This window comes from Neovison vison, chromosome 1 (genome assembly GCF_020171115.1).
Source record: "Neovison vison isolate M4711 chromosome 1, ASM_NN_V1, whole genome shotgun sequence".
Taxonomy (NCBI): domain Eukaryota; kingdom Metazoa; phylum Chordata; class Mammalia; order Carnivora; family Mustelidae; genus Neogale; species Neogale vison.
The window spans coordinates 251708836-251735875 of record NC_058091.1 but is presented as its reverse complement, the minus strand read 5'-3'; the positions used below and the strand labels follow the sequence as shown (position 1 = coordinate 251735875).

The following is a 27040-nucleotide window of genomic DNA, read 5'->3' as shown; positions in this document are numbered from 1 at the left end:
GCCAGATAGGGGAGGGTTCTGTACTCCCATTGTAAACAAAGGAAAATCACAGGATGGAGATTAATTTCTTTCCTTTTTTTTTTCTTTAAGATTTTATTAATTTGTTTGAGAGAGAGAGCACCTGAGAGAGCAAGAGCTGAGGGAGAGGCAGAGCAAGAAGAAAAAGTAGGCTCCCTGCTGAGCAGGAAGCCTGACTTGGGGCTCCATCCCAGGACGCCAGGACCATGACCTGAGCCAAAGGCAGATGCTCAACCAACTGAGCCACCCAGGCACCCCGAGATTAAATAATTTCTATAAAATCACACAGTCACAGAAACAGCAGCAGGATTTGAACCCAAGTGGGTATGCTTAGGGAGCCCAAATTCCTAAGGACGATTTGTACCATACACATTTAACTGGTATTCGATGATACTTTGTGTTAAATGTATAATAACAAAATTAGTTTACCTTGTCTCATAAAGGTGGAAGATAATACAGCAACATCTTTTAACTGATACTTATCCTCCAAAATTGCTTTTCAAATTTTCTGATTTATTCCAAAGAAACCAATTTTTAATGTTTCCTTACAAAATCATGTTCTTTCCATACAAAAAGAATGTTCTAGTCTTTTAATAACTAAACCCCAGTACAATATTATAACCAAACAATGTGTACAGTTATACCAGTGTAAATGTTTAAAATCAGAAAATGTGGGGCCCCTGGCTAGTTCAGTAAGTAAAGCATGCAACTCTTTATCTCAAGGTTGTGAGTTTGAGCCCCACAGAGGGTATAGAGATTACGTAAAAATAAAATCTTCTTATTTTAAAGGTTTTATTTATTTATTCGACAGAGAGATAGAGAGTATAAGTAAGCAGAGTGGCAGGCAGAGGGAGGGAGAGAGAAGCAGGCTCTCGGCTGAGCAGGGACCCCAATGTGGGGCTTGATCCCAGGACCCTGGAATCATGACCTGAGCCAAAGGTAGCCGCTTAACCAGCTGAGCCACCCAGGTGCCCCCAAAATAAAATCTTTAAAAATAAATAAAATCAGAAAATGCTATTGATCTTTTAGTGGAATAAGTGTTGCTTTATTTGTAATAAAGTTACTTTATTTTTAATTCCACAGAAAATGTTCACAAATAATAAAATAGATACAGAATTTGTTATTACAATTGAAAAAAGGTGATAAAATGATTCTCTTTTCAAGTCTTTCAGTCTTTCTCATTCTATCTGGGATGAGGTCTCAGTTGGGTGTTGTCATGTCTTTTTCTTTCTTTTTTTTTTTTTAAATTTTTATTTATTTATTTGACAGAGATCACAAGTAGGCAGAGAGGCAGGCAGAGAGAGAAGGAGGGGAAGCAGACTCCCTGCTGAGCAGAGAGCCCAATGAGGGGCTCAATCCCAGGGCCCTGGGATCATGACCTGAGCCAAAGGCAGAGGCTTTAACCCACTGAGCCACCCAGGCGCCCCAAGTGCTGTCATGTCTTAACACCTTTCTTCACAGTTGCTGCTCTCTTATTCTTTGTAAGGAGAGCTCCAAGCCTCTGGTACCAGTGTCCATCTAGAATTACTTCATTTTTATTGGTATCTATTTAAATTTATGATCTAAAGATTTCTTTTTAAAAGAATTTATAGGATGATGATTATAGTTAATAATGCTGTATTGTATATTTGAAAGTTGCTAAGAGAGTAAATCTGGAAGTTTCAATTCAGAAAAATATTCATAACTTTATATGGTGACAGATATTAGCTAGATTTACTATGTTGACCATTTTGCAATTTTGCAGTATATACAAATATCAAATCATTACATTATATACCTGAAACTAATATAATGTTGTATATCAATTATAACTTTAAAATATTTACTTAATAAAGAAAATGGCTTATACAAAATTATAAAGTAATTGTATAGGTGATATGAGAACATAGCATGAGTCATGAAAGCATAGGGAAGGAGTGACTAAGGTATGCCAAGATATAATGGTATGGCATTCCACTACTCAGTGCCTACGTTTGAGACAGGGTTCAAAGATAGTGCTGTTGAGGTGTGGTTTTGGTTTTTTTGTTTAATTAACATATAATGTATTATTTGTCCCAGGGATGCAGGTCTTTGAATCATCAAGCTTACACATTTCCCAGTACTCACCATAGTACATTCCCTCCCCAGTGTCCATAACCCAGCTACCCTATCCCCACCACCCCTACTCTCCAGCAACCCTCAGTTTGTTTTGTGAGATTAAGAGTTTCTTATGGTTTGTCTCTTGAGGTAGGTTTTTGGGGTTTTTTTGTTTTTTTTATAAACATATATTTTTATCCCCAGGGGTACAGGACTGTGAATCGCCAGGTTTACACACTTCACAGCACTCACCAAAGCACATACCCTCCCCAATGCCCATAACCCCACCCCCCTTCTCCCAACCCCCCTCCCCCCAGCAACCCTCAGTTTGTTTTGTGAGATTAAGAGTCACTTATGGTTTGTCTCCCTCCCCATCCCATCTTGTTTCATTTATTCTTCTCCTATTGAGGTAGGTTTTTAACTCAAAGATTTTTTATTTTCCTCTCTGTAGTGGAACACATGATCCAGAAGAACCAGTGTCTCTTTACCAATACCCAGTGTAAGGTTTGCTGCGCCTTGCTCATTTCTGAGTCCCAGAAGCTGGCACACTACCAGGTATGCCATTGCACCTTTAGAAATGCTTTATTTTCAAAAAATAAAAAAAAGAAATACTTTGCTTTCCGCACTTCTCCCTGGCTTTCAAAATGGAGTGTATGTAATTCCTTCTTAGCCACCCAGACATTGCCTCCATGCATGCTGACTGTGACTTGAAGGTTGACTTAATTTTTCTGTGTCTCATCTCTCCCATCCAAATCAGGATCATCATACTTCATCTTCCCTCTCAGTGTGGTATAGTAGAAAATACGCACTTTGGCTTTAAATAGAGCTGAGTTAGAATCACAACTCTGCTGCTCATCTTGGGCAAGAAACCTCACCATCTTCAGCCTTAGTTTCCTTATCTGTAAGATAGAGATGATGGTAATTTTCTCATTGATTGCTGTGAAGGTTAGATTTAATAGCATGTAAAGTGCCTTGAACAGAGTAGGAGCTCAATAAACTAGGTGTTTCCCCACCTTCTCCTCCTCAAAAGTTTTTGTGAGGATGAATCAGATGAAAATCTAGTATTTTTGACTGCCGTAGATATGAAATGGCTTTTGGCTATTTTTGATCTTTTTCCTGGGTTCTTGCAGAGCAAAAAACATGCCAACAAAGTGAAGAGATACCTAGCAATCCATGGAATGGAGACATTAAAAGGGGAAACGAAGAAGCTAGACTCAGATCAGGTAATCCAGCTGCCATGTTGAGACTGCTCACTTCCTGATGAAACCAACAGGCAGGATGGTGTGGTGGAAAGAAGGTGGGCTTTGAGTCAGACTGAATTGGCTTCAAATCCTGGCCATGTTTTGTGACTTGATCAAGTCTTATTACTTCTCTGAGCCTTGATTTCTTCCTCCCTGAAACTGAGAATGCTAATATCAACTATCTTTTAGGATTTTTCCAAACTAAAATGTGGAAAGGTTTATAAAAAGCACCAAACACAGAGCCTGGCACATAGTAGGGCTCAATAAATGAAGCCATTGTTATGCATTACCACCCATTGGTTTACTGGAGCAGGACGAGAAGCTACCCATTCACTACTCAAGGAGAAAAAGGGGAAGGAAACCAAGCTGCTTGCTTTCTTGAAATGGGAGGGAAAGAGCTGAGTTCAGCACTTGAATAAACAAGTGGAAGAAACACCTTTCCAAATGCCTGCTCTGACTGAGATGTAAATGCATTTGGTTTTGGCTTAGAAATACAATGAGAATTACACTGAAACAGTCCTAGTCTTTCAGGGGTACCACTATTTTTGTTCCATGGGAGGTTGTTCAAATATCATGGGATAAGAAGCACACTGACAAGGGCCCAATACCAGCTCTGCACCTTACTGGTTTGGTGACTTTGGGCAAGTCCCTTCATCTCTCTATACTTTACCCATAAAATGGAGATGATAATTCTTACCTTTTAAGGGTATTAGGAGGTAAAATTCCAATTCCTAGTGGATGCTCAGTGAATAAAAATTTATAGATTTCCTCCTATTATAGTGGTCACAGATTTGGAAGAGCCTTACTCATCCCTTCTCCAGACTCATTGGACCCATCCCCTAGTTGCCCTTCTGCTTATAATTTAGAATTCAGAAAGATAAGACCTACTCTATGACTCTGGACTAGTCACTTCACCTCTTTGTATCTCGATTACTTCAACCCTCAGGGTTGAAAGGTCCAGTGGTTCAAATGAAGTGACTGACATTCCCCTTCTTCCACAACAAAGAATTACCTAGTCCAAAATGTCAATAGTGCCAAAATTGTAAAATGTGCTCAGAATGAATACTTTATTCACAGATCAGACCTCAGAGAGGGACTGGGAGCTCTTAAAGTAGGCTTGAAATACATTGTTTTCTGGCCTAATCACATTCAACAAATCAAACCTGAATATCTGCTATGTGCCAGCCTCCAGCAGGGTGCTAAGGATAGGAAACAAAGATGAATCCAATGGTCCATTCCCAAAGTCTCCTAAGCTGTGACACTGTTGGTTTGGGTGACAAGTGGTATCATAAGGCCTTTTTAAGGAACTCTGGGCATGCAGAGATGGAACAAGATTAATTTTTTCTGAATACCCACACAAAGCAGCTCAATAATCGTGTACTGAATGATTTTCTTGAGTAACAGTCTCCCAGAAGTGATATATATAGATATATAGATATATGGGCCTTGAAGGCTAAGCTGATACATGCCAGGCAGGAAAAGAGGAAGATCATTCTAGGTAGCAGGAATGGCCCAACAAAGCAAGGAAGCAACAGAAAATAAAGTGGGGAATGGTGAGTAGAGCCTGAAATGAAGTATCTGGAGAAAGATCCAGAAAGGTAGGTTGGGGTTAGTGTGTGAAGGGAGCCTTGAATGCCCATTCTTCTATGGGCGATGGGGAACCACTAAAGATTTTCTGGCTGGGCAGTGGCGTGATCAGACCTGTGTTCTTTCTCCCAACCAGAAGAGCAGCAGAAGCAAAGACAAGAACCAGTGCTGCCCCATCTGTAACATGACCTTTTCCTCCCCTGTCGTGGCCCAGTCGCACTACCTGGGGAAGACCCACGCAAAGAACTTAAAGCTGAAGCAGCAATCCACTAAGGTGGAAGGTACTGGTTTTCCTGAGTAGTGCTATATCGGGACCCCTCCCGTCCTCATGGCACCAATGCCAGGTGCTCCCAGAAATGCTCAGTGGGGCCACAGACTTGGAGAGGTTGAACTACTTTTGAGAGCCCTTAAAAATACCAAAGTAGACCCAGCTTCAGTGAAATGCAGACTCAGAGTTGTGCTCACCTAACCTCCCTTTCTTTGGTTACATCAGTTTTTCTCTGTAGAAGCATCTTAGCCCTGAGCTCTTGTCCTGACAAATAATTATAATTGGGAGTGCCAAAGTCCTCCAGGCCATGCATACCATGAGAGCATTCTATCTCCTACCTCTCCCACTTAGATTTTTCCCTCCCAGCATCCACCTGCCCTCATTACCATGTGTTGCAAGTTGAAAGCTAAATCCTTGTCTTTTTCGTGGGCTCAGGTTATGCCCTGCTCACTTTAATCCTCTAAGCTGCCTGTTCTCCTCAAGACAGGGACTTGCTTTTCAAAGCAGGATACTCTAGTGCTGCCACTATTGCCCAGCAAGCCGTGTTTGCCTCTGCCACGAATTCATTCCCAGTGCAGTGACTTCTAAAATAGTCCCCTTTATCTTGTCACCACTGGTACTCAACCCTCACTCTCATCTCATTAACTCCTGGCTTTCTGGAATTTTTAACTTGTGCTAACTGCAGTTAGTCGAGAATGAAAGTTCTTTGATTTTTATTTCATTATTTTCTTGGTATTTTTGCTTCTTTATTTATTTTGGACCAAGAAGTAGACTAACTATACTATTTAAAATAGTTATTAATCTTTTTTATAATACTGTATTATGAAAACAAGACAACAATGTTTTGGAAGACTTTAAATATAAAGTGAAAAATCACTCCTAATTATACCCTCTTAACATACCCAACTCTAGTTCATGCTATGAAACAACAGAATATGGACTTTGAGGTCATAGACATGCAGGATTAAATCCTGGTGCTGCTATTTACCATCTATATGACTTAACTTTTTTGTACCTGAGTTTCCTTACCTATAAAATGTTAATAATACTATCTACTTTATGGGTTGTGAGGATGAAATGTATGTAAAAAACCTAGGACATAATAGATGTTCAGTAAATGACACCTGCTGCTGTTAGTATTATCACCATTATCAAGATAGCAAGCGAGTAGAATCCCCTTATAAAATGTAGTATTTGGTCAGGCATCCACCACCTGGAGCCTGTCATTGGCCTCGCTTATGGTTTGTTCATCAAGTTATACTCGTACTAATTGCTTTTGTTTAAAACTGGTGTTGGGGGTGCCTGGCTGGCTCAGTCAGTGCAGCATGTGACTCTTGATCTTGGGGTCAAGAGTTCAAGCCCCACATTATGTGTAGAGATTGCTTTAAAAAAAAAGTACATAAACTAAAAAAAGAAAGAAAGAAAGAAAGAAAAAAGAAATTTGGTGTTGGTTCCATGAATGGTACCAAAGAGATCAAAACGTTAGGCCAAGGGAAACTGCCTTAAGAACAGAAATTGATAAGGTCATTTATCTTTATATGGATTGATCTTTTCCATAAATGGGAAAATTCCCTGGAATATGCCAGGTCCCAAAGATTCCATATAAAAGGTTTATTTTCCATATTCATTTTCAGCCTTTGTCACATACAGATAAGTTTTTATATAGTTGTAATCAAAGTGCATCTACCATTTGTATCCTTCTTTTACTTTTCACTGAATTTTGTAGTTTAAGCACATTCAATGTTATTATGTAAGTGTAGAACTCTGTTTCTGAAATTAAACATTTTTCTAATGTAAAAGTAATAGAAGCATGTTGTAGAAAATATGGAAAATACAGATATATGAAAAGAAAACGTACTTATAATTTTGCCATTCAGAGATAACCACTGTTAACATTTTGGAGTACTGTTTCTCCTATAATCTTTTATTATGTGTATGTGTGTTTATCTGTGTGTATGGTTGTTTTATGTATATCCAGATTAAATTCATATATATATGTGCATATAAACATAGAATACTTTAAATAACCTTACTGTGTTTATAAAAATACTATGCATACTCACTATGAGTAATTCTCGCTCAAACAATGCAAAAAGTACAAAGAAGGAAGTAAAATATCCCCCAAATCCTGCCACCAAGAGAAACACTATTAATATAATGGTGACATTTCAAAATACCAGTACACACATAAAGATTGGGCATATATCTTTTAACAATGATAAGATCATATTATGTGTGTAATTTTATACATTTTCTGTTTAATATAACATTCATATTTTCCCATGTTATTAAAAACTTTTTCATAAACATTTTAATGATCACGTAATAGTCCTTCATACCACATTTAACCATTACTCTAATGTTAAACATTTTCCTCTTCCCCTTTTTTGATCTTTATAAGTAACAGTACACGAAACATCCCTGTAGAATACTCTTTCCATATTTCCATGTGTTTCCTAAGACTCCCATAGTTGTTATTTTTGAATGTCCATGAAGTTGTTCCTCCAACTTTACTTAACCATTTACCTCTGATGCTCCTCTTCGGTATCTTTTAAAGAATGACCTTTTTATGTTTTAACGGCCATTGTTGTCTCTCCTTTCTGATGTGAAGAATCTACATTCATTATAGAAAAGTTGGAAAACGCTGAAAAGCAACCTTTTACTCTATGCCTTTGGGCTTTTTTCCATGTATCACCAGTATGTTTTTTCATTTGTATATTTTACAAAATTGAGGACATAATAGATTGCTGTATAACCTGCTTTTTTTTTAACATAACACCAAATATTGAATATTTTCTCATATATTAAATGTTCTACAACATGTGCATTACTTTTCAAGTGACTCGCTGAAACAATGGACAGGGAAAGTCAGTGGTCAGGGAAATTGAGATTCCTATGCTGGAAAACCATTGTGAGAAAAGCCAGCAAGTTTCCTCTGGCTTTCTAAAAATCCTCAGAACTTCCCCCATTAAAGTGGTCCAGGACCATCTGAGCCATCTATCTGAGTGCTGCTAAGCCCTGCTTCTCTTCCACCATTGGTGGGGGTTCTAGGCCACATTTTTAAAGCAGTAGTTACTAGGTTGACATCATTCTAGCTACATGGACTCATTAGTGAGTCTTGGCATCCACCTCATAAAGCAGTAGTCTGACCCGCGATCAGTATCAGAACGTTTTTTGACCCATAGGAGGCTTATACATATGCCTGTAACAGATTCTGATTAATTGAATTCATTGACCAAAGCCAAGGATGTTTTCTGAAGGTGAAAGCATGAACTGTAGCCCTTAGCTTACCCTACTACATTCTGGCAGCCTGGCATAGCAAAGATAGCATAGTCTTTAGGGTCACACAGACAAGTTCACTCACTAGGAGGGTGATCTTGGACAAGTCACTTTACCCATCTGAGCCTTGGTTTTTCTCTATAATGTGGCAAAATGATATCTATCTCATGGGGTAGTTCTGAGGACCACAGGAGGAATAGGAATAATACATACAAAGCACGTAACTAAATGTTAGTGTCATCCCCTCCCTCCCCTGCTCCGCTTAGAAGGCAGTGTAATCCAAAAGGCCTCCCTAGTACAGTCGCCTTTTCTAAATGACTCTCCAGGTCCTCAGGCCCTCAGTTGTTGCATCTGTGCATTGGCTCCAAGCTCTGTAACAAGGGCACTTTGAGGATGGGAATAAAACGCCCAAGTTTCTTGTCCCACTTGCTGTGAAGTTCTCAGGAATTCTGAGGGATAAAAAAAATATAAACATGTACATTTCTAAGCTGTTGTAATTGGGCAATTTGATAGCAGAAGCCTCCTCAGAATATGAGAAAATCAGTATTCATATACCTAAAGTAGTGAAAGCTGCCGACAAAGTAGCTGGTCTTTGGCTCCCCCAAATCTTCCCAGTTTTCCCAGTTAAAGAAGGCATTCCCTGTTTGATTCACACAGGCAGTGCCACATCTGCAAGTGTGATTAGTGACCCAGCCTTTCTTTCCATTCAGCATACTAGAAAGCTTGGCACCTTCTGGGTCTTTTCATTGTTTCTGTTTGAACTCTCTCACCGCAGCTCTGTCGAAATGCCTTACAAACCCTTTCCTTGTGGCCTCCACCTTAGCCTTGCACCAGAATAGAGAGATGATAGATCCAGACAAGTTCTGCAGCCTCTGCCATGCGACTTTCAACGACCCTGTCATGGCTCAACAACATTATGTGGGCAAGAAACACAGGAAACAGGAAACCAAGCTCAAACTCATGGCACACTATGGGCGGCTGGCAGACCCTGCTGTCACTGATTCATCAGGTAAGAGGGCCCTGCTCACACCCAGAGCTGGATCAGGGCCTGACCAGTGGAATTCCCCAGACTACCAAGACTCTGCCCTTTTCTTCCTTACATCTCCTAAAGCAGGCGTTGCAAACTCAAATACCTAAAAAAACCAGACAGGAAATCGAAATAAGTGAAAGAGCCAAGAGGGGATTTGATCAGCTGAAGCGTATGTGCCTCTCCAACGCAGCTCCAGCTAGGTACTACCATATCTTCAGTTTTTCAAAAGAATCTAGAAAGTCAGATTTCTTTAAGAATTCCTCTCATTTTTAGGGGTGCTGGGCTGGCTCAGTCAGTAGACCATACGACTCTTGGTCTTGGGATTGTGAGTGCAAGCCCCATGTTGGGTATAGAGATTATCTAAAAATAAAATCTTAAAAAAGAAAGAAAGAATTCCCCCTCAGTTTTAAATGTGCTACCAAATTGTAAAAATGTTAAATCTTGTGTGAGTTAAACCTGTCTGCAAGCCAAATTTGGGCCAGGGCCACCAGTTTGCAACCTCTGATTTATGCTCCCTGTCATCCACTTTCCTGTGTGAAGACCTCAGTAGCCTCTGTCAGACTTTAGAGTATCTTCAGGGCCCCTCATCTCTCAGCAGCTCAGGCCTGCCTGTATCCCTGGGACAGTGTGGTAAAGGACACCACTCTCAGAGAACATTAGTTTTTCCCTGACTTCAAGATGCCAGTCAGCATCAGAGGAGAAGCATTTGTGAAGAGTTAAGAGCCCATCACAATATGCTTCTGGCTTATAATAAGAGTGGGGAAGGAGAGGGTTATTATTTTTTCTCTTTTGTTCTGTCAGTAAATATTTATCGAGCACCTACTGTGTTCCTTTATTGAGGTATAGTAGTGACCAAGACTGACACAGTCCCTGTCTCATGGAGCCTACGTGAGCATTCATATGGGTCCTCAGGTTTTCCATCCAGGCCACGGAGGTACAGCACCAGACAGTCAACACTTGAGGCCGCAGTGGCATCCAAGTACAAAAAACTTGGCCTCAGGGAGCCTGCTGCTCAGAGTCATCTGTGTTCTTGCCACAGTCCTGGAAAGGAGAACACCCAAATGCTGTAGATGTTTCACATATATGAGCAAGGGGAGAGATCGTGCCTCTCTAACAACCCCAAACACAAAGCAGCCATTCAACACAGGGTGTCACTGAGCAGTACTGACAAGATGAGATGGGCATGAAAGAGTGGCTTCAGCAGGGTGCTATGGACTGTTCTCCCAATGCCACTGAAGGATCCTGCATTACAAACTTCTTAAAAATTGGATATTTACCTAGTGTTCCCACATACAAGCAGTGCCTTCCCCTTTAACAGGATCAGCCCCATACACTGAGGAATCTGGAAACTTCAGAAACAAGCCTCAGAGCCCTTCTTGTATGACTCCCTCCTATTTTGGCCCAAGCCTGATAGAAACAACACAATATCTAGCCGGCATGATCCAGGGTTCTCTTGCAGCTGACCCTTTTTGCTCCAGCTCCTGGCCCTCCTTTATTTGGCGCTGCCCTGGTCATTTCCTATTTATCTCTGGCTACTGCCAGAGAGTTTTACTGCCTAAAACACTGCTGTGTTTTAGGCTGCTTATCTTAACTTCTATCCATTCTATTCTTTTGTCTTAAGCCAAAACCTCCTTCCTGTATCTACACCTCCATTCGTCTAAGGCTAATTACCATACTTAATCCTAGAATTTTTATCCTAGGTCCTATTTTCTTGCTTAAGGCATCTGACTGCTTGACAGATCAACCAGAATTTTTCATGAAAACCTAGACCCAGGACAGGGGTATCACACCCCCTTTGATATGAACATGTATATTATAATATAACTCCTGCAGCATTCCTAAATGTACGTATGATTTTCCCATTTCACACTAATAAAGTAGTTGATACTCAGAGTGACCTGCCTGAAATCGTACAGCTCCAGGATTGTGGCCAGAGGGCCAACAAAGGGGGTAGCCTTTGTTGGGGGGTAGTAGCCTCAGTGGGGGATAGCCTCAGTGGGGCATGCAGCTTTCTCCTGCTCTGAGGGTTCTATGCAGATCCAAATGGCATGGTTTCCTCCTGGGTGGCAGGCAGAGTCCTGGGGTGTGGCTCAGTGGTCCCCAATCTGGAGGGCCTAGGGGCGAGGCCTCTGGGGAGGGAAGCCTGAAAAGCCAACCTAGGGTTAGGGTTAGGGCCTAGGGGCATGGCAGGTCTCTTCTTCCAGCACTGAGGCAGGCTCCCCAGGGGCGCTGAGTAGAGGTCAGGGATGGCCAGTGTTTTTAGACAACTCAGGCTCCGCTGCACCTGGCGTTTTGTGTGCTTTCTCGCAGGGTTGGGGCCGCAACTGCTAGGGACCATAGGCCAGGCCCAGGCGGCTCCGCTGAAGGCCCCCGCCGCCGGAAGCGAGTTCGTCGGGGTTTCCGGCTAATTCTCACAAACTTTCTACCCAAATTGATACTGATTTGGGCAGAAATCTCGTGAGAATTGGCCAGCATTGTGCGGTCATTTGAGCCTTGAGCACCCGGTGTTGGGAGCACGTTCTCGCTAGGTGCGTGGTGCAATTGTCCAGGACCATGGGCCGGTCAAGGCGGCTCCCTTAATGTACCCTGAGGTGATGTCCTCCAGGGAAGAGTTAAGGGAGAGGATCAGATTGAGCACCAGCCTCGGGGTTTCTGTCCTGGGGGTATGCCAAAGGTAGGGGTGGCCTAGAGGGGGGGTGGGGCATGCAGGTTTCCCCCACTGTGAGGGTCTGCGTAGCTCAAGACAGTACATTTTCCTCGTGGGTGGCAGGTGGAGTCCTGGAGTATGCCTCTGGTCCCCAATCTAGAGGAGTTCAGGGCCAGGGCTCTGGGGACAGAAGCCTGAGAACCCAACCTAGACATAGGGTTAGGACCTAGGGGCATGGCAGGCCTGATCTACCAGTGCTGAGGCAGGATCCCCGGGGGTCCAAGTTGAGGGCCAGGGTCAGGCCAGGTTTGTGACCAGGGGTCACTGACAGTGGAGTGGCCTCAGAGGGGCATGCAGGTTTCTCTGGTTCTGAGGGTTCTGCACAGCTCCAAACAGCACGGTTTCCTCCTGGGTGTCAGGCGGAGTCCTGGGATGTGGCTCAGGGGTCCCCAATCTGGAGGTCTTGGGGACCAGGCCCTGGGGACGGAAGCCTGAAAACCCAACCTAGAGAGGTAGGGTTAGGGCCTAGCGGCATGGCAGGCTGGATATGCTGGCGCTGTAGCGGGATCCCCGGGGTTGGGAACAGTGGTACCGAGTTGAAGGCACAGGTCAGGTGGCACGTCAGGCTCCGGGTTTGTGGCCAGGGGCCACCGAAGGTGGGGGTGGCCTCAGGGGGGCACACAGTTTTCTCCTGCTCTGAGGGTTCTGCGCAGCTTCAAATGGTGCACTTTCCTCCTGGGTGTCAGGTGGAGTGCTGGAGTGTTATTCAGGGGTCCTCAGTCTGGAGGGCTTGGGGGCCAGGCCTCTGGGGACAGAAGCCTGAAAAGCCATCCTAGAGGTAGGGTTAGGGCCTAGGGGCCTGGCAGGCTGGATCTGCCAGCGCTGAGGCGGGATCCCCGGGGGCCCAAGTTGAGGGTAGGGGTCATGTGTCATGTTAGGCTCTGGGTTTGTGGCTAGAGAGGTTGCCGAAGGGGGGCATGGTCTGATGTTATTAAGTGACAGTCAGTGTATGTCTTTGTCTGTAGTTTGGTCTGGCTCTAAGACTTACACTCCTTTTTCCTGCCTCCAGCTCTGAGTATACTTGGCAGGAGGCTTTCCAACTGCAGGATGTCTGTAAAGGCACCAAACCTACTCTGACCCCCTTCTACACAGAGGTGGGATGCTGGTCTAGGATATGCAAAGCAGTGACTTTAGCTGACAGAGACTCCACCTTAGCAAAGGTTTTAGGTTGATTAGAAGCTTGACTTTTCCCTTCTGGCCTCTGCCAAAACTTAATTACCCAACTTTTTTTTTTAAAGAAGATTTTATTTGACAGAGTGGGAGAGAAAGACAGCACAAGCTGGAGAATGGCAGGCAGAGGGAGAGGAGTGGTTGAAGATGTGGGACTGGATCCCAGGACCTTGCGATCATGACCTGAGCCAAAGGCAAACTCTTAACTGAGTGTTAGTCCCGAGTGTGTAACTCTTGATTTCAGGATTGTAAGTTCAAGCCCCATGTCGAGTGTAGAGATTACTTAAAAATAAACTATTTTTAAAAAGAAAAGAAAATGGGGCACCTGGATGGAGCAGTTGGTTAAGCATCTGACTCTTAGTTTCAGCTGAGGTCATGATCTCAGTGTTATGAGATCAGGCCCCACTTTGGGCTCTTTGCTCATCGTGCATTCTGCTTAAGATTCTCTCTGCTTCTCTACCCTGCTCTCACGCTCTCTCTCTTTCTCTCAAATAAATAAATAAATAAATAAATCTTCCTTTAAAAAGTAGGGGGCACCTGGGTGGCTCAGTTGGTTGAGTGCCTGGCCCTTGATTTTGGGTCAGGTCATGATCTCAGGGTCCTAGGATCAAGCCCCATGTCTGACTCTATGGGGAATCTGCTTGGGATTCTCTCCCTCCCTCTCCCTCTGCCCCTCCCCCTGCTCACGCACATGTGTGCACTCTCTCTCTCTCTCTCTTAAATAAACAGACAAATCTTTAAAGAAAGAAAGAAAAGGAAACAAACGGGTTGACTTAAGATGGGGGAACAAAGAACAAGGAAGGCTTCCCAGAGCATAAGGAGAATAGAGTTAGGCAAAACGATCATGGGCAGAAGATGAACAAGCATCCAGTCATGGTATTGTTGGTTATGTTAAGGATTTGGGCCTTTATCCTAAGAGCATTGGGAAGCCACTGACAGTTTAAGCATTTTTAGATCATTCTGCTTACAAAGTGGAGGATGTTTTGGAACAGAGAGGAAAGGGAGTGAGAAGACCCCAGCAATGAGGATATTGTAGTAATTCATACAAAAGAAGATGGGAGCTTGAACTAAGGTAGCAGTGGAGAAGGTAGACAGAAGTAAATGGATTCAAGAGCTACTTTGGAAGTAGAATTGCCAGAATTTGGCCATCACATATGGGAGGTGAGGGGCACCTGGCTGGCTTAGTCAGTAGATCGTGCAGCTCTTGATCTTGGAGTTGTGAGTTCAACTCCATGTTAATGAAACAGATTACATAAAAAGAATATCTTTACAAAAAAAAAAAAAAAAAAGTGGGAGGTGAAGGAAAGGGAATAGTCCAGAATGGTGACTAGATTTAGTCTTAAGCTAGTAGGTGGATAGCCAGGTTTCGTCAGCTTAAGTTTAAGATGCCCGTGTGATATCCAAGTAGGTAGATGGATATATCGATCTAGACCTCGAAGGAGAGGTTTGGTTTAGAGATACTGCCATATGGTAGGTCAGTAGCTATTAAATATTGGTAGGTTTCATATGTTTTAGGTGATAATTAAAGTCAGGGGCATGAACGCAACCCCCTAGAGAGTTCAGAGAGAAGAGCTGAGGGTCTACAATTAAGCCTTCTGCAAATGCTGTCCATTAATGTTTAAAAAGGACCTGAATTCTGATTGCAATCATTTTTCCCTTAAATTCCTTCAAGGGATTTATCTTCCAGGAAGTACTTGAAGATACAAAGGAATCAAATATAGCCGGGACCATTGGCTGGATTTTTGGAGTAGAGGTGATCATTGGTGTTCACAGTAGCTACAGTTGCCATGGAAGGCTGATTTAAAGATACTCTCCACCTCTTTACCAGACTGACGCATTGAACCCATAAGAGTAAAATAATGCTAGTGATGAAAACTCACACTTGTTGAGCACTTACTATGTGTCAAATGCTTTTACTTAAATCATTACAATAACCTTATGAGGTTGATACTAATATTAACCTCATTTTATAGGTAAGGAACCTGATTCTCAGAGAAGCCCCACTTTTACAAATGAGGAAACCAAATCTCAGAGAGGTTAAGTAACTGGCCTGTGGTCCTACAGGTAAGAAATGGTAGAGCTGGGATTTGAGCCTAGGTGATCTCACTCCGGAGTTGTGAAACTTTAGGATGGCAGATGATTGAAAAAGTGTCAGAACCAGAGGGCTCTTGAAGTTATGCGTACAACTGCCTTGTATAGCTAACATTTGGCTTGCTAGAATAAGTACAGCCTTTGTGGCCAGCCAAGTGAGTTTGCCACTTCATAACTCTGTGTTCTTAGACATGTGATTGTGCCTTATTTTCCTCATCTATAAAATAATGATAATGATTCTCACAGGATCGTTATGAGGGCCAAACAAAGTAATACAGTGTGCATGGCCTATATCAGATACTTAGTTAATAATATTGCTTTTTATTATAAGCATTATGGTTATCAGTTATAGGGTAATTGGCTTATAGTTGAGAAAAGCTGAGGATCAGAAAGTGGAAGGGAGGGCGCCTGGGTGGCTTAGTTGGTTAAGCAACTGCCTTTGGCTTAGGTCATGATCCTGGAGTCTCGGGATCGAGTCCCACATCGGGCTCCCAACTCCACGGGGAGTCTGCTTTTCCCTCTGACCTTCTCCATTCTTATGCTCTCTCTTACTGTCTCTCTCTCTAATAAATAAACAAATAAATATAACCTTTTTTAAAAAGTTAAAAAAGAAAGAAAGAAAAAAAGAAAGGAAGGGAGGAGAAGGGATTTCACCAACATCACATGAAGGCAGAGCCAGAAGTCCAGCTTCGTATCTTTGCTCCTGACCATGCTTTCTACTAGATCATGTGGACAAAGACCACTTTGGCAATGGATCAGAGCTGGTAGTAAGACAGGGTGTCTGTTAGCCCCAAGGTAGAAAGACAGATTAATTTTCATAGCAGGTATTCCCATTAATTACTGTTATTGCAAGCCCAAGGAGAGGGGCAGTTTCCCAGAGATCTCTCAGTGAAAGAACATTCTTAATGAGGCCACTTAGCACAGTCATGGTAGAAAAGACAGTTACACCAAATGTCACCTCTTTGTTCTATCAGTTTTTTATTTACTCATCAGACAGCTAGTCTGGACCAGGTTCAGTTCTGGGGATGCTGCAGGGGATGAGGAAGTTCCCAACCCCAGGAAGCACATAGACAGACAGCCTGTGCCCCCTGAGCATTGAGGCCTCTGGGATTCTCATCAGGGCCAACCACCTAACCTCACTCCACCATCCATCCTCAGAAGGGCATTAACTGTCAAAAGCAGCAGTCCCCAGGTCCCTTTTTATTGGATAACTAAACATCTTGATTTTTATGTGTGTTTCAGCTGGGAAGGGCTACCCCTGCAAGACGTGTAAGATAGTGCTGAACTCCATAGAACAGTATCAAGCTCATGTCAGCGGCTTCAAACACAAGAACCAGTGAGTATTCATCCTTTGAAATTCAAGGGTCTGCAACAAGAACTCAGGGCTTCTAAATTAAAACAAAGCCAGATATTCCTTTGCTAAACTGGTATCCTGGCAGCCTTTTCTCAGTCAACAGATCAATCAGTTAACAGAAAGAAGTGTCTCCTCTGTAAGTTTTTCTCCAATCACCTTCTCTGCAGCCTTTGGACCTGCTGGGCTGAAGGTTTTCACAGAGAAACATAGTTTCCTTAGTGGTCTTCTAAAAGTACTTAGATTTCCTGCCCTTCGGTAGTCTGACTAGGGAAGCTTTTTTGTTGTTGTTCCCACCTGTGGCACGAAGAATCTGGTCTTGATTGCCATCAATTCTATGGCAAGGGCTCCCTCTACAGGTTATTACCTAATATGACCAGGTTTCTTCATTCCTTGATCAAATATTGAACACCCTCTGAGTGGTGGCCAAGACAGACCCAGTCCTTGCTCTCATGACCTTAAATTCTGATGGGGGGGGCGGGGGAGATAAACAATAAACAAGTAAACAACCAATAGTTACAAACTGTGATAAGTGCTTTGGAGTAAACAGAATCAGTCATCTGTTATAATAACCTTGAAAATGACTAACATTCTTTGAGCCCCTATTCTGTTACAGGGCATATACCAAGCAGATTCTCTCAGGTAATCCTCACAACAGCCCTAGGAAGAAGGGATTATTGTTACAGATAGGCAACCACCATTCCAAGTGACAGTGTGAGGCAGAGCTTGTAATTCATACTGAGGCTTGCCTGGCTCACAGCACACTTCTCCAGGGCATCATGCTTACAAGGAGGCTGTGGCACAATGTGATATAAGGCAACTAGGGCCTAGCCAGGGGAGGGTTCACGTGGTTCCGTCCCTTCCTTTCAGAAGGGACCTGGGTAGTAGGGACAGTGTGCCACTAGGTAACCATCTGAGATGGACATGCCCCCATTTTACCAATGAGGAAACTGAGTTTCAGGCAAGCAAGTCTCCTAAATGATTTCTTTGACTTTGGTGGTAGGTCCTGTATTGCTCACAGAGCTGAATGAATTAAAGGTGATAGAAACCCAGACTATTAGAGTCAAAATGTCCTTGGTCCTCTCTGCCTGAAGTTTCCTCTCCTACATTGCAGCAGATCTTATTTATATGTGTTTAATATGTATTTTTATATTGGGAGGACTCTTGAGGCTTCTTTTAGGTTTGACACAAGCCCCTGTAATCCAGCCTGGGGCTCACTCCCATTTTAGTATACCTCCCTTGCAGCTTTACTGGTGGCAGTTTCAGTACACCACCTAGAACCAATCAGAGCCCTGCCCTAGGGCTACCCCATCTTGAAAATGATAGCGTTTACTATTTTCTTCCTATACTGCCAGCTGTGTGACTTTAGGTGAGTCAGTAAACCTCTCTGAACCTCCACTTCCTTTTCTGTAAGATTATAGATAGGATTTGTGGAACACCTAATTTAATCTCATTTAATTCGCAATAGCAGCTCTGAATTAAAGCCACACAAACCCCCCTTTTCCAACCCAAGGAAACCTAAAGTCAGATAGGTTAAGTGACTTGCCCAGGATTGCATAGTTACTTGGAATTAGACCCAGAATTCAAATGTTTTGATTCCAAAGTGTATTCATTTTGCTCTGACATTCCAAATGGAGCTCATTATCCTCACCTGATAGGATGATGAAAGTTAGAGATATATACATGTAGTACTAGTACCAAAAAGGGGAGCTATTAGAGATAAGCTTTCATTCATTCAACAAATATTTAATGAGTACCTATTATGTGCCATGCCCTGTTTGGAACACTGGGGATACAGTAAGAACCAAGACCAGTAGTGTTCCCTGATCTTTTGGATCCCTATCTAGCGGTAGAAGCAGATCCTAAACAAATGCATAAACAAATAAAACAATATCAGGTGTTGCTAGATGCCCAGAGAGTGGGATAGAGAGGGACATGAGAGCCACTTGTGACTCAGTGTGAGGGGGAGAATGGTCAGTCTATACTATCCAGGTCATATAGGGCCCTGTAGGCAGAATAAATGGCGTGGTATAGTGGAGAGACATAGGCTGCCATCCTGAATCAAGCACACTTTCAAAAACCTTACTGGTGGGGGTGGGGCATGGGGGGAGTTAAAAATAACAACAAAACAACACTAAAAAGCTTACTGGGGGCAGGTGACTTACACTTTCTGAACTTTAGTTTCCTCATAAATAAAATGGAGGTACTATCTCAATCCTTGTCAAATTGCCATGAGGATAAAATAAGATGCTGGCAGCAAAGCACCAAGCATTGTGCCTAGCTTACAATGGCCCTCAGTAAAGGAGAGCTACCCTCCTTATTACTCCAAGGTCCTGGAAGAGCTATATTATCCTTAGAATAAACTACCTAGAAAAACCACCACAAACTGACCCTGAACATTTATTCTTTCTCAAATTGCAGGTCACCAAAAACAATGGCATCCCCCCTGGGCCAGATTCCAGTGCAAAGGCAGCCCATTCTGAAAGACTCAGCCACATTGGAAGACTAGAGATGTTTCTGTCCAGCACCCAAGGTTGAACCAGCCATGAGCCAGCTTCCTGTGACCATGGTCAGCCCTTGGCTCCCTCTTCCTTGTTTCTTATACCTGGAGAACACATAGGCCTGAGGCAGCAGATAGCCTCTGATTGGTCCAGGCGAATCCACCCCTGCTCTACCCCTTTGGAATGGACCCTGTAGGTCAGGACGAGAGAAAGGGGTGTGGATCTTGAGAGGACTTGGGGCCTCACAGGGTAGTAGTTTGGAGGATGGCCTTTCCCTTTCCCCAGCGTCTTTGGGCCATATGTCATGAGTCCTAGACCTGTCTTTCTCTGCAAGTCAGTTTTGAACCAGTCTCTGTAGCTAAAGAACTGAGCTCTCCCTGGGCTCTAGGCAGCTCCAGTGAAACCTGGAGCTTTCACACCAGACCTTGGCCTAGGAGGGAAAGGGTAGATGGAAATGGCTATCCCATGGAAGCTTGGAGCTAATATGACTCCCCCTTTCCCCAAAAAGTACAGGCTTTCCTGAGCCTGGGACCAGATGCTGGCCAGTTAGACAGTTTTCACCCACTGTGAAGTTTCCTCCTAGAGCAGTGATACAGTCCTGGCAGAGCAGTGCTATCCTTCCTGCTCCTTTTCTGCAGTTCCTGAATGGTGCTAAGGATTTGCAGCAGCTGGAAAAAAGCTAGAGCAGGAGGAAGCCTCAGTATCCTGTGGGATCATGGAAATCTCCAAGGGGGTCCTTTCCCCTCCTCTGTCAGAGAGGTGCTCTGACCCAGGGACATGTGGGAAAGTTCCCACATGCAAGTTCCCTTGAAGGTTCTGTGCCCTTAAAGGCAAACTGCCTCATGCCAGCCAGCTCAGAGGTTCATTGCTGCTCCTTGGCTCTACTAGCCCTCTCCTTCTCCTTATGCAGCAGACCACCTGCCCAGGTTGCTGTGGTGCTAGCCCTCTCCCATCATCCACCAGGAGATGCCTGGGTGCCAGGGAACAGGATAGGACCCCCAGGAAAAGAAAGGAGAGCTGGTACAGGTTTCTGCAATGAGGAAAAAGATGTTCCCTGGGCTCCAAGCTTAGATTTCTCCAACTCTGCTGTGTTTTATACCCTGGGACTTCAACTTGTAGCTTTCAAGCAGGAATTCCAAGGAGTGTCACCATCATAGGCCCCTCTTCATTGAGTCAGAGAAGCCCCTAGCTGCTCTCGTGGCCTCTTCCCCCTATTGCCTATCCCTTTGCCTGTGAAATGCCTTTACTTATTGTGTATGGGTGTGTGTGCGTGTGCTTATGCTTTGTCTCTTGGTCACTGAAGCATCTAAATAAAGAATTTCTCCCATGAGCCAAACTGCAACTTAACAGGCCTGGGATTTGGTGCCATATTGCCGTTGGATCTAATATGCGTGTCTTCACCACTTACCCTCACCCCTCTCGGACTCCCAGGGCTCTAAACACTGACCTTAAGAGGTGAGACAAAGATAAACATCTAAATTGCCTGGCAACCTTGTTGAAGCCTTCCCAGGTGCCCTAAACTTAATACGATCTCATCCATTCATCTGCCTCCCAGTCACTGAGGGCTTTATGGAGCTCTTTAGGAGGGTTAAGCTGAGAATCTACTTTGTTTGAGAGGATCGTTCTGGCTGTTCAATGGAGAAGAGATGCAGGAGAGCAGGGCAGGAGACAGACAGGGAACCCCAAATGGAGGCTGTGTCCAGTATGGCTCTCTCCAGGCTAATCCCTTCAGGGCTAAGACCTAGCTTCTTTGATCTCTACTTCTCTAATATGTAGTGGTGTGTCATGAAGTGTTTGTTGAATAATGAATGTATGAATGAATGAGTGTGTATACGGAAAGATGGCCTTTCCCTACACAGCTCTTCTTCAGCACTGGCTTTGTTCCATCAACTTATAAGCCTAGAGATTCTTGCAGAAAGCTTTTCTATGACCCAGAAATGAGCTAGGGAAGGAGTATGTGTGATGGCCTCAGGAGCCCTTTGTCCAGCATTTGTCTCAGACAGCCAGATCTGAGAAGAGTATGCATGCAGCCTCAGCCCCCATTCTTCACCCAGCAAACTGTTCTTGCGCACCTGCTCTTGACCAGCTGGGAAGGGCCCTATGCGGTCCCCACGATGGGTTCTCAGCTTTCAGCATCCAAAGTCCCAGACTGTCGCAGAAGTTTCTCTGGAATCCTTCTTACCTTATACAGGATATCAGAATCAGCCTTATCGATCAGGCAAAGAAATGAAGGGCAGAAGGGTGGGTGGACTGCCAGATCATTAGCTGTAGCCCATAAGACCTCTTAGTCTAGGTTTAGAAGTCACTGCTAGCCATGTGCCCAGCCCTGTTGGCAAGAGGGCACAGGAGTGAGCACTTTCTTGCCATTGGGGAGCTCATACACAATAAAGATCACTATGGCAATGGTGAGAGGTTCATACAGGGTATAGTGAGAATGCCCAGGACACAGGCACTAACTCAGCTAAGGGTATGAAAAAGCTAGAGAAGTTGGGAAACATGCATTTGATCTGCATAACAGCCTTTTGAGCTAGGTAATCATATCCCATTTTATAGAAAAGACTTTCAAAGAGATACAGTATTTTGCCCAAGGTCCTGCCGCTAAGAAGCAACAAATGGAGAGTGGAATCCAATTCTCTAGATTCCTAGGCTGGAACCCTTTCCAAACAAGGACCAGAATCCTTCCCACAGGACCCCTGGGCCTGGCCCACCCACCTTCTGGCAGAGCTATGGTCTCACAGAGCAAACAACCATAAAAGAGATTAGACAAGGCTCAGTGGTTATTTTATATTCCAAGTCCCCCCAATACTTCTCATAATTTTACCCAAGAGTCCCAGTGTATTAGACTTCAATTATAACTGTAAAAAACTGAAATCAAAATGATTAGTAAAAAAGGAAAATTTACCAGTTCACCTAATGAAAAATTTCGGTACAGGGATGGCTAGATCCAGGTTCTGACACAATGTCATCAGGAAGAATTTAATCTCACTCTTCTTTCCTCTGTGTGGCCTCTTTCTCAGGTGAACTCCCTCCAAGGAGGTAGCAAGATGGCCACTGGCAGCTCTAGGCTTTTATCCTGATAGATAGGCAACTATAGTCTAGAAAGAACATCTTTTCTTACTGGCTCCAAGAAAAAAAATTCTGGATTGATTCATTAGCCAGCTTGGCCCTGTCCCAATTCCTAAACCAATCACTAAAACTAGGGAAAATGGTGCCCTGATATGGGGCCTGGGATAGAATGAGCTCCACCTAAAACACTTTGGAAGAGAAAAGGAGAAAGTGTGGGGCTTCTTCCAAACCAGGGGAGAAGAATGGTTTGAGGTGGGCAAAAAGTAACTGCTGTAAGCCAGACCCAAAAATTGTCTGTATTTGAAATACCACTTTTTCCCTAGCTTGCTCAGCTACATTTTGTAATGTGCTCTAATTTTTCAAGTACAGTTTGATAATCCTGACATATGTGTCCACATCTGAGTAATCACCATCCAGATCAAGGTACAGAACATTGCCAGATCCCCAGAAGGTTCCCTTGTTCCCCTTCCTAGTATTTATCACCTAGAAGTAAACACTGCTTTGACTTCTATCACCATAGACTAGTTTTGCTTGCTCTTGAATTTTATAAAGTGGAATCACATCCTCTTTTGCTCAATATCATGTCTGTGAGATTCATCCATGTTTTTATGTGTGTCAGAAGTTCATTTTTTTCATGCTGTGTAGTAGTAGTCTGTTACATGAATACACTGCAATTGGGTTATTTCCATTTCGAACTATTATAAATAAAGCTCTTGTGAAAAATTTTATATGTGTCATTTGGTGTGCATGTATACACATATACCCAGGAGTAGCATTGTTGTATCATAGGATAGGTGTGTGTTTAGCTTGTCGAGATACTACCAAATAGTTTTCCACTGTGGTTCTACCAACTTACCAATTGGCCAGCACTTGGTATTGTCAGTCTTTCTAATTTTTGGACATTGTTGTGGCATGTGGGAATTGGAACCCAAGGGTTCATACTGACTTCATATCAGGGCCCCTCTTACTCTGAGCACCCCAGCGATCAGATTTGAATTTCTCTAGCCTGGGATGATCTCCCATGTCAGTGCCCAGGACCCACAATACCCAATCCAGCAGGCTCCAACAGAGCCAATGGCTCTGGTGGTGAAGGAGGGTCTCATGGAGGGAGAGGCATCAGCCCTAACGAGGCAGTCTAGAGTAGCAGCAAAAACTCGGGCTGGAATCAGGCAGCCAGGGTTCAGATCTTAGCTCTGCAGAGCTGTATGATCTTGCTGAGCTGCCCTGTACCTAAGGGTGAAACATTAGTATCTACCTTTTAGGGTTATTTGGGGAATTAAAAGAATAGATACATATGAAACAATTATGGTACCTAACCAGTGACAGATACTATGAAAATGAGGACTATGTAAATGTTCCTTATATTATTGGCCTGAAGTAAGCTCTGGGTCTCCCTGGGAATGTGAGGCTAGAAGCAGATGGCATCTGGCACAGAGTCCTGTATGAAGTGTCAATGATTTATGAAATGCCAGAAACCTCATTCAATCTGATTGGGGCAGGGGGCGGGGCATGCTAACCGGAGATTGTTCTTCCCTGGGCTCCAGCCAGAAATCACCTTTCTCTGCTAAGGAACCTCAGTTTATCCCAGGCACCTCAGGGCACCTCAGGTTCTGCAGCCAAAGACATCCGAGGAGAAGACAATGGAATCATGCATATAAAGCTCTTAACCCAGAGCTGGATGAAAAGCAAGTTGGGATGTAATAACCTCTCAGTGCAGACACCCAGCTGTGTATTCAGCCATATAGTAGCCATGAAACATGTCATTAGGGATACTGGTCTGGGATTCTGGGTCTCTAGGTGTTGGTATGAACCCTGCCACCAACTTCATGTGACCTGAAGCCTTGCTGTCGTCAGGTAGAAGTTGTAAGAAGTCATAGTTTGAGCCCAAGTGCTGAAGAGGTAGTGATGGGAAGTTAGAGGTTCTTCCCAAAGCAGGTAACAAAGTCCTTCCCTCACAGCAGCCTCTACTAGATGAGCTGTTCCCATCCCTGACCAGACCTTCCTTCTGTTTAGCTGTCACTAGTGTCAAATAGAATAGGAAAAAACACTTTCTCCCGCTGGCCATCTGTTCACCTAACAACCTCACCTACTCTGTCCTGTGCCAGGTCCACATTCAAGGTGCATCCCTGTCTAAGACTCGCTGTCCTCCATAAATGCTGCTTCATCTGTCCGGAGTCTCCAAAACTCAGAAGAAACCTTAGACAGTTCTGTAAATGGGTCATTGCTACAGCGCAATGACCCTTGTGGCCACTAGGTGGAGAACGTGCTTTTTTTTCCCCCTCCCTGGGCAAAGTAGATCAGTCCCAGGACCTCACTATTTGACTAAAGACTGAAGAGAATAGGATGACTTTTCCTGAGCCCCTGTATTTGATATTTCATTTAGCCCTCAAGACAACTCAGAAAGGCTTGATTTCACAGTGGAAACTCAGAGGCAGAATTTGGGAGAGGTTACACAACCAAAAAGTAGCAATGGAGATAACTGACCACTGTGCTTCCACATCTTTGTTAGCACACCAGCTCGCTCTACCTCCAAAGGGCCCCTCCCCGTTCTTTCAGGACACTTCCTTCCAGAGGACACTGTTTGAAGGCCAGTCACCTGCCCAGGAGAACACCTGATGGCCGCCCTACTCATCAACTTTTCTCTTACTGTTTTCCCATGGGTAATATCTCTCTCCCATTCTTCCACCTGTAGTCCTGTAACCCTGAGAGATGGATCCCACTCCCTGGATGAAGCCGTGACCTAAGCCTGGGCAATCAGAATAAGTCTGGGGCTGTGGGTAGCCATCTTTGCCAGCACATAAAGACAATCTGCATGAAAATTAAGTCATCACAGAAGAAAACAGCTGAGAGTTGAGAAGTGACTGATTTCTGATGAGCAGCTGGATCCAATCAGGCCTGAAACCACTATTGTCAGGACTTTCTAGTTATGAGTCAATACTCTTTTTCCTTAAGGCAATTGAAGGTGGGTTTCTATCATGACCAGGAGTACTGTCTTTTTTTTTTTTTTTTTCTTTTAGATTTTATTCATTTATTTGACAGAGAGAGATGGCGGTGAGAGAGGGAACACAAGCGGGGTAGTGGGAGAGGGAGAAGCAGGCTCCCCACTAAGCAGGGATTTCCCCAATGTGGGGCTTGGTCCCAGGACCCTGGGACCACGACTGAGCCACCCAGGTGCCCCAGGAGTACTGTCTCATACAACTTCCAGCTTCTCTATCAACCCAGCGACCCTAAAAGGATAATCAACCCCCAAAGCTGAGTTGGGTGTCCTTCTGTGCTCTCAGATGCCCTGTGCCCCCTCTAGCATTGCCCTTAATATATGTTATGATCTGTTCAATTCCCTGTCTCCTCTGTTAGACTAGAAACTCTTTGACAACAGTAACTGGGTCTTATCATAGTGGGTTTCTGGTGCCCAGCAAAGGATGGTGATTGCTTTAACAACTGCTTAGTGATTGAGTCAATTAATGAATAAGTTAAAAGTGGGTATGGGCTGGTAAGAACTTAATAAAATTTGTTGAGCCTCCATCGGTTATCAAGGTCAAAGGACCCAGGTTGGAAGGAGAGTAAGTGCAAGGACCTAGAAGAGAGGGGCTATGAGTAGAGTTGATTGTTTCACTAATAGCCTTCAGGAGGCCATTTGCCTACCTGCATCTGTGCGCTTTTGCAATGTGGCTTTGTCACTCAGCCCACTGAGATGGGGAACCTGACCTGGCCTCAAGACTTGCTCTCATCAGAGGATGCAGTGATGTGACCCTGTGCAACTTCCAAGGCTAGAACTTAGGCCTCACAGCTTTCACTCCTGCCACTGTAACAGGAAGCCTGGGCTAGACCAAGTGAAGATGAGAGACCATGTGGAGAAAGGCCAGCAGCCAAGCCAGCTCCTGGCATGTGAAGGAGACTATCTTAGACCATCCAGCCCTGCATAAACAACCTCAGAAGAGACCAGCAGGAGAACAGCCAAGATGAGCCCACCTAATCCACAGAATTGTGAGGAACATTAAACATTTTAAATCACCATGTGTGGGAATGGTTTATTATGTTTGAACTTCCAGAATCACCAAGTATAGTAACCATACCTGTTGGGGCCTCCTGGTGTCTATTGAGGAACCCCATGCTCAGCTGATGTGGTCTGGGTGGAGATGACCTCCACCCTCCTGGCTTCTGCTAGAATAGGTGTGAAGGAGTTGCTAAATGGGAAGGTTTTGAGCACAGAGCTGTTGGTAGCCTTCTTTGTCACCTCTTGGGGAGCACCTGCCAGAGAATGGAGCCATAGGGAAGAAAGCAAAAAAGAGAATGAGTCTTGGTCTGACTGTTCCTAAAGGCTGATCCATCCCTGGACTTTAAAACTACAGAAAACATGGGGCTCCTGGGTGGCTCAGTCACTTAAACAACTGCCTTTGGCTCAAGTCATGATCCCAGGGTCCTGAGACCAAGCCTCGAATCAGACTCCCTGTTCAGTGGAGACCCTGTTTCTCCCTCTGCCTGCCCCTCTGCCTACTTGTGCTCTCTCTCTCTATCTCTCCATCAGATAAATAAATAAAATCTCTTAAAAATTACAGAAAACAATAAAGTCATCATTTTGCTTAAGCCCATTTGAGTTGGGGTATCTGTTACTTGCACCTGAATGAAAATATTGAGAGTCAGAAAGTCTGATAGCA

At 43.9% G+C, this 27040-nt stretch overlaps 1 protein-coding gene across 4 annotated transcripts in view; it reads left to right on the top strand.

The window, feature by feature from the left end:
* ZNF346 (zinc finger protein 346) overlaps positions 1-23113 on the top strand; it is a 34502-nt gene extending 11389 nt beyond the window's left edge. For 2 of the 4 annotated variants that reach the window (XM_044228820.1, XM_044228848.1), the window contains 6 exons: positions 2546-2649; positions 3225-3317; positions 5059-5203; positions 9245-9478; positions 16710-16803; positions 19240-23113. In XM_044228820.1, coding sequence (XP_044084755.1) covers positions 2546-2649; positions 3225-3317; positions 5059-5203; positions 9245-9478; positions 16710-16803; positions 19240-19327 — 758 coding nt within the window. In that variant the 3' untranslated portion in view covers positions 19328-23113. Of the gene's footprint in view, positions 1-2545; positions 2650-3224; positions 3318-5058; positions 5204-9244; positions 9479-15349; positions 15441-16709; positions 16804-19239 lie in introns of those variants that run through there. The other 2 variants (XM_044228830.1, XM_044228839.1) reach the window with 2 other exon arrangements.
* The last annotated feature ends 3927 nt before the right edge of the window (positions 23114-27040 follow it).